Here is an 8,259-nt window from a genome sequence, read left to right on the forward strand (position 1 = left end):
AAAAAAAAAAAAGGTAAACACTGAGAATCACACACTGAGGGTGATGCCCATGATCCCTAAGAACAGCAAACACACAGACAGACAGAGCTTCAAATGATCCCATCAACAACAAGGCCCGTACTGATCTAGAGTACACTGAATAATGATTGGTTTATAAACTAATTCTCATGTATCTTTTTTTACCAAGTTATCTGTGCATAACTGATGTTCATCGGCATGAACTTTTCAAGATGAACCTGAAAACAGTTTGTGGATATGAATATTTTTTGTTTTCGATCAAATCATGTAAAGCCTACATTTAGTCCAGGACCGACCCAACAATTCCTGTAGAAATATTGCAATATCTTTAAAAAAAACGTACCAGTCTTATGTGCAACATGTTAAACATTCTTCTGACAATATATACAGAGGTGCACTGTGTTTCTGTACATTTTGCATATGCTACACAAAGCTAAATCTACCTCACTGAAACCCATAAAGGACTTTTAGTCTCCAGTGGCAGCCATGTCAGCTCACTGCAAAAAGTAAATCACAAAAGGGCAGCGACAGGAGACCCATGTTAAATTTAGATAATACATAAATGCCCCACAAGTGACACAAAGAAGAGTTTAACATTAAAATCCAAACATTCATTCAAAAGTTGATTAAGACATAATGATTTCATTCCAAGTAGTAGACCACAGAATGGTATTTTCATTTAAAAATGTCATTTGTGATTTAAAAAAGTCAACAATAAAAGCAACACTAGTGGTTGCAGCAATTTGTAAAATCCCCATTGGGCAGCTTACCATGTGTGAGGTGTGTAGAGAGCATCTCGGTGCCGCCTAGTTAACAAACTATACATTATACATATTCTTTTTTTTTTTTTTTTTTACATCTCTGTGGGTTGCAGCTGATATTACTTTTCTTATTATTCTTAAATTGTGGAGCTGAGTCTCGGAGAAGTCAGTGAAAGCTTGTATCCAGTCACGGTGGATTAATCTGCCAGTGACTTTAGGAACATCACTGGCTGACAGTGAACGCATGTGTGGAGACAGCTCTCAGCTAGTTCAACAGGACACTTAAGAGTCACGTTGTAAATTTCTAAACCTAGCTTGAGAATTTATAACCTATTTAATCTGGAGAGGGTTGAGAGGAGTGTAGGTAACTTCTTCCTCTGCTGTTTTATAGTCTCCATTGTCCAGTCATGCTCTTTCTCCCTCTGCTTTACCTTCCCTTTCCCTTTCAAACTAGGTTTCTAAAGGGACATGTGACCTATGACTTTTAAGCTCAGTGAACCCTGGGATTGGATTCAAAGAGCATTAAAAATGCAGTAGAGCAGGCTTTCAAATGCCAATCATAACTGTTTAGCCAATTAGGCAGCATAATAGCCACTTGCCCCACATAGCGGCGAGATTGCAGTAGCTGCCCGGCACCATTACCTCATGGAGCATTGTCCCAGGAAGTAGCAGGGACTGCTGGAGCCTACAGTGATAAACAGCAAGGCCGGTGGCTCCACACTGTTAACATACTGTATGCTGCTATGACCCGTGGGCAAACCAGTGTTGGATGTGAGTTATCCCGCTCTGTATCTGGCCAATGTAGAAGTCTGCATTTCTGGAGAAGTCCTGACAGACTGAGGAGTGGGCATCTCCCAGGGCACAGTAAAGGGCGGTGCCACCTACACTGATCACTACAGTAACCAGACAAAGCAGGAAGAGAAGCAGGCAGGAGTCTCCACCGCCGACTTCTACAGAGAAAGAGAGACATAGTTTAATGGAAGTTAAAGAGCAGTAAATTAATAATAAAGACTAGATACATTTCATCTGCTATTTTTGACAATAGTGTTGTTGCAAAGAGTTTGTACATTCGGTTAAGTCACCTCGCCTTAAATTGAACCATGCCAACGTTACAAATTAGCTAACTTATAATGAGGTAAAACATTAGTTCATGCTCCGTGTTAATGGAGAGAAACGAATCTCTGACTCGTAGTCAATAAACACACAAACACACCCTGCTCATAGCCATCATCAGGGACTTTGAAGCGGACCCGTCTTTTGGCAGGGATTTTCTCAGGCTGGCTCTCTGAGCTGGCAGACACACTCATGTTGTCCACACAAATGGGTCGCCTCTTTAATATGGAGACAAGGCCGGAAGCAGGGGACAACTGATAAGCAAAAAAAAACAAAAACAAAAAAACAATTAGATTTTGGAATGCTTAGACACAAACTTCAACAAAACTGATTTTATTCTTTTCTCTAATTTATACCAAAATACAGTTTGTTCATCTTCATATACAAACAATAGCAGCAATGTGTATGTTTTACAAAGGGTGCACTTCACCAGCCATGTCCACCAGGTGTCAGTGTGTCAGATTATCAGCAGTATTCTACTTTAAATCTCACTATCAACAGACCCTCCAACAGATTCAACATACAGTCAGTATATTTACAGTCAGTATAAAGTCAGTATATAGTCATATGGTATCCTATGAGAAAAGTTGCACATTAGACCTCCAACGATCATCTCACACTGCACCAGTGGTGGTAACCTAACAAGGGCAGGCAGAGACTTGTCACATTTTTTAAATACTCCAGCTTTACATTACAGCACGTTGTCATAATGTTGTTATCCACCAGCTGCCTGACACAGACCGTGTGTGATGTATATTATTCCCTATCAACTGATTTTGTCCAAAATCAAGTCATCTGAAAGTGTGCCCAGAGCTGGATAACAAATGTTACAACTGAATGACTGATCACTGATTAGCACTAACTTCCATATTGGTGACGAAACCTAGTTTATGAACCTTTTAACTGGAAGAAAGAGTGATAAATACATCCAGACACAATAAGCACCCAGTTTCTAGTTAGTTTCAACAATAGAATTTTTTTTATAAAAGAGTGCTAGACCAACAACAAAGTTTTTTGTTTACAATAAGACCAACATTAGTTCTGCACCTTGTTCAGACCCATCCCAACCCCAAATATCCTGCTACGTCCAAGTACTACAGGTACCACTGCTTCAAAAATGTCTCCCTGGCTGCTCTGCACCCTGTCTCTGATAAAAGCAGGCCACTTCTCTAGTTACCATTGTGCCTCAGCTCTCTCTGTCTCTGCTCCATGTACTTAGCATCTCCATGCAGCTACCTCGCTTTCATTTATGTCTGTCCCTGTTCCTGTCTTTCACAGAGATTTAACTCGTATTCATCCATTCTGAATTAATTATATCGGAGTAATAACACAGTAATCCTGCATCGCACACTGCATCACATTTTCAGTTCTCTACTTTTCTCTAAATGTTTATTTTTCTTAGTATAGAAGGTTTTAATGTCTGCATATCTGCAAAACGAATCCATAGTCTGAGGTATCACGGTAATGGCTACTTAATGCCATTAGGCCTCCTCAGCAGGGCACCCTGCTGTCCATTATAAACGGGCTTGATGGGCAGGTACAGACAGAAACATTAAAATGGTTGTCAAATCGCCAATTTCAAATGAACATTTTTTGTAAATGTGTTTGTGACTACAAAATGAAACAAACTGTGCCGGGTTATATGCATACTTGAATAAGTATTCCTGATGCTACATACACACAAATAGCCATAAATACCCAAAACATTAAATCAATGTAACATAACTTACTAAACATTTGAGAAGTCTGACAAGGTTACTCTTTCTTACTCATCCACAACAAAGAATGAAAGTGTACACACCTCCTCTACAGTGATGAGTTTAGCCATGTTGTCCAGTGAGGAAGCTTCTTTGATGATGTCAACTTGCTCTACTTCGTCGTCGTACTCCTCCTCCTCCTCCTCTTCCTCCTCCTCCTCCTCCTCTCTCCCGTCCTCACCTTGCTCCTGCTGCTTCATGTGAGCCTCTTGAGGAAGGCTGGCCTCCTGGTGCAGGCAGGTTCCAGCGCTCTCCTGCAGTGATGATGAAATGCAATTATAACTTGCATAACAATATAGAGCAAATGGGACAGCAATCCAATTAGTCGCTCTACTCTCTATTTTGATAACAAAATTCGAACTGAAGCCATTAAAACCTATGCATGTTAGTGAAAGCTGTTAAATGATGGGAAGGTTGTTGCCAGGAAATAGTCATCTGGAACAGAGGAAGTAATACGTTTTATATTTCCGGCAATAGCAACAATGACATACAGAGGAACTGAGTAGTTAGCATGAGCTGTAATCACCATCATGGTTTCAGAAACCTAAGGCAATGCTAACCTAATAAACAGAAGAAAACAAACATGATACAGGATACTGACAGTTCAACTGGCAAGTCATTTCAGAAGAAACAAAACAAACTAAAATAACTAACTACAAACTCACAGATAACGTAAACAACAGACATATTTCTCCATTTTTATTTGGATTTACAAATAAACATATGTACCTGGATCTCATCATGTAGCTTCTCGTCAGCTAGAGCTTCCTGGTGGAGCTGTTGGTCCTCCACATCTGCCCCGCTGGCCAGAGTCTCCACTGGGAGAGCTTTCTGACATAGAGCAGAGTCCTTTTTCTTCTGCCTCTCCTCCTCTTCCTCCTCTCCCTCATCCTCCATCTCCAAAGCCTCGGCTGCCTCCCCCACCTCCCCCTCTTCTTCGTCCCTTTTTGCCTCCTTTTCCTGTGTGGGACCTAAATCTCCTCCCTGCTGCTCTGCGGGCTTGGACTCTTCCATTTCTCCAGCTGTAGAGGGGTGTAGTCCATTTCCTACGACTGAAGCAGTGTATTCTACCCCTCCTCCTGCCTCTCCTCCCTCTCTGTTGCTGCCGTGCTTGTCAGTCAGCTGATCTCCAAGGAAACAGTCCCTGCCCTCTACTTCCCTGTGCGGGTCTTCCCCGTGCCTTTCTGAGATCTCAGGGGAATAAAGCCTATCGGTCAAATTAATGGAGGGTGTGACTGGATGGCTGCTCTGATAACGGGCAGGGTCTTGAGATCTCTGCTCCATCCCTTCGTCTACCTGATGGACTGGATGAAAAAGAGACACACAGAGTAGAAAAGGAGAGTGTATTGTTTTTTAAGCCATTAGTCCATTTGGGCCTTCCTTTCTTAGTTGATGTCACTAGAATCATCAATAAATGGTCTACATTGACAGTGATTTCATTGCTATATGCAGGGAGAACTGCTCTCAAATACAAACTCAAGGGGCTAAACAGACCGACATAAAACCTTAAAAAATTAAAATCTTTTCAGCAGTTACACTCAAAGTGACCATTGCAGTGGGAGCTGCTTGTATCTCATTTCCCATGTATTCATTGCCTGAAACTTGTGTATGTGTCAGTCTAAGATTCTCTTAAAGGTGCAGGATCCGAGATGATTGCCTGTCAACGGCTCTAAACATGGCAAAGACGAGCAGGCGGATCACAGCTAACGGTGCAAAAAAGTATTTCACAGGATCCCTTAGTCTGCATGTGGTATCACAAACTTCTTAAATCAAAATAAAACCATAACAAGGAATGCTACATGTGGCAACAAAAATAACAAACAAAAAAGCAGACAGTATATAGCAGGTCTTTAGTGGATGCCAGCAAAGGAAACAAAGCAAGTCTGAACAACACTAAAGTGTCAAGTAAACCCTCAAAGTCAAATTAATTTGATGTGATAATTAGAGTATACAGAAGTGTGTAAAAGCAGTTTGAGAGCTATTGTGTTGACAAAACAGGTTTATTTTTATTTTAGTGAGACCGTTGATTGCACCGTCCCTTCAGTGAGTATGGAGAGCAGCACCACCAGTGAACAGGTACAAGTTTTCTTGATCTGATAACAAGATACTTATCCTTGCATTCTATCAGCCGTCCCAATGTTTAGAGCCATATGAAGGCAATCACTCAATCATACATTGCATATAAAGCTCATTTAAGGTCCATCCACCAACTTTTTCTGAAACTTTCAACTGAATCAGGAGATGCGACTGAAAACTCTCATCTCTTTTCAGTTGAAAGCTAATAAAAGCCAGTAAGTACACTTCCTATTTTGACATGAATACACCCACTCACTCACCTGATGTACACAAAGGTCCTTCTTCAAATGTAGGCCTCAAAAGGTCCAGAGACGCACACTGTACACACACACACAAAAAATATATATATATATTATAAATGTACATACACTAAACAGTTTAGTTATCATTTAAAATGTTATTCTATTGGGTACATGCACACTAAACTAACAGAGGTGTAAACCATGCACACTTAATAGATCTTTTAAATGCAACATGTTATCATGACATCAGTGAAATCTCATTCTTTCTGCTTGTATCTCATATGTATACAATATCTCTGTCATACACACAGACGCACACAAAAATGATAAATGGCTTACCACAGCATCTCTCGCTCCTGGTCTATGAACAGAAGAGAGAGAGAGAGAGAGAGAGTTAGATGGTGAAAGTATTGAAGGTCTGTTCTTGGTTTGAAGAAGGGAGAGATGGGTGACCCCTCTCTACTCTTCCAATCTAATATTAGCTGGAGCACATTTCCCTGGCTACTACAACACGTGTGTGTTTTTGTGTGCGTGTGTGCGCGTGTGTGTGTGTGTGTTAAGAAGTGAAACCTTAGCAGTTTGATGGCTCAAATGTCTGAAAGTGCAGCAACAGCAGAGGGCCATATGTTTAAACTATCACTGCAGTGCTCACCACACACACAGATATATATGCTTACACACACACACACTTACACACACACACACACACACACACACACACACACACACACACACACACACACACACACACACACACACACACACACACACACACACACACACACACACACACACACACACACACACACACACACCTGTGTGGGAAAATACAGATAAACAGAGTGTGTTGTGTATCTGACAGGCATACTTTTTGAAGTCACTTAATAGTGCTTCCTATTAAATATTGAAAAATGCCAAGGTGGGCTTCCCTTGATTCATTTGTTCCACTTGCATGAGCACACTCCACAACAGACACACGTCACACACTCCTCACCAAACAACACACGCACATGCTGACACAAAAAACTTTTTATTACAGAAGCATAATAGATATGAAAATGCAAAGTTGCAATCAACTGATAATTGTTTTGTGAATTCAACATTTTCTGGATTATTGAATCAGAATCAGACGCTGTTTATTGCCAAGTACGTTACACATACAAGGAATTTGGCTAGGTGATTGATTGGTGCGTACATGGTGAAACAACTTGTAAATACACCTGTTGTAGTTAACCTAACAATACTGTATATTCTAAGGAAACAGTCTGACATGTGGGTCACTATGCTTGTAAACAATCTTAAAGATGAGAACATCACCATCCATTTGATCCATTTTCCTTACAGAGATTAAGGTGAAGGAAGAGTAAAAAAGCCAATAGGGGAAACAACACGGCTCAGTTTTAGGTGAGTAAGTAAATCCAAAGCTGAACCATTTACACTTATCTTGTTTATTTTACTCACAAAGGAACGGTCACAAAGTTGTTAGTAATTTCATGGTGACATGTTGCTATGTGGAGTGACTGTGTGCAGCGTCTCATAGTGGAAATGCCAAATTGGTTGACTGTCACAATTTAGTATCAAGCCTCTGTTCTTTCGTGTGTTAGTTAGTTGACTAGTTTGCTAATTAACACTGAAATAAAACATGTATCTTGTCTACATTTAAATGTTTGATAAAGCTAGGTTATCTGACCCACTTTTTAAAACTAAGCCAAACACATCCAAGACACATTTCTGCAAAAAAATTGATATTGATATTCTTGTCTGACTCTGGTTCACAAAATGTTGAACTGGTTTGTTGTTTAAAATAGCTCCTCATACTGTTTTTAATAGAATAATATGAAGCACATATTACAAGTTCCTCTTGTTGTTTTTATTTTACCAGCAACAAAAAATATTTTCACTGTATCATTTGGTTTGGTTATTTTTGTCCTCCTTTCTTGGCAGCTCCACCGCGTTTCACAGTCTGCCAACTTTTCAATTTAGTTTGGAGTCAGATAATAAAATCACTTCAAATTTGACATGGTCATATGAATGTGTTCAAATTTTGTTTGCTTGTCTAGCGCTCGTTTCAGTTCATCGTCCTCTACATGGATACCCTTGTGAGCTTTGAATCTGTAGAGGGCGAAGGGTGACAACGCTCTCCAATATTGTGAATTTGGCCTCCAGGATCCATTTTATACAGTAGCCATCAGTGTTACATATTGTCCCTTTAAATATGGAGTCAAACTACTATAGTCGAACTACTTATGGTCATAGTCTTTTGAACATAAATCCATTGCTACCAATCTTTTT

General features: G+C 40.1%; 1 protein-coding gene across 1 annotated transcript in view; it reads right to left on the bottom strand.

The window, feature by feature from the left end:
- The window catches only part of cnsta (consortin, connexin sorting protein a), a 20,021-nt gene continuing 11,762 nt past the window's right edge, over nucleotides 1-8,259 (bottom strand). The window contains exons 8-13 of the mRNA XM_054617826.1: nucleotides 6,307-6,328; nucleotides 5,986-6,043; nucleotides 4,379-4,953; nucleotides 3,694-3,903; nucleotides 1,993-2,146; nucleotides 1-1,729 (exon numbers count right to left, since the gene is read on the bottom strand). Of these exons, the coding sequence (XP_054473801.1) occupies nucleotides 1,521-1,729; nucleotides 1,993-2,146; nucleotides 3,694-3,903; nucleotides 4,379-4,953; nucleotides 5,986-6,043; nucleotides 6,307-6,328 (1,228 nt within the window). The 3' untranslated portion in view covers nucleotides 1-1,520. The remainder of the gene's footprint in view (nucleotides 1,730-1,992; nucleotides 2,147-3,693; nucleotides 3,904-4,378; nucleotides 4,954-5,985; nucleotides 6,044-6,306; nucleotides 6,329-8,259) is intronic.

The sequence above is a fragment of the Anoplopoma fimbria genome, chromosome 2 (genome assembly GCF_027596085.1).
Source record: "Anoplopoma fimbria isolate UVic2021 breed Golden Eagle Sablefish chromosome 2, Afim_UVic_2022, whole genome shotgun sequence".
In the NCBI taxonomy this organism is placed as follows: domain Eukaryota; kingdom Metazoa; phylum Chordata; class Actinopteri; order Perciformes; family Anoplopomatidae; genus Anoplopoma; species Anoplopoma fimbria.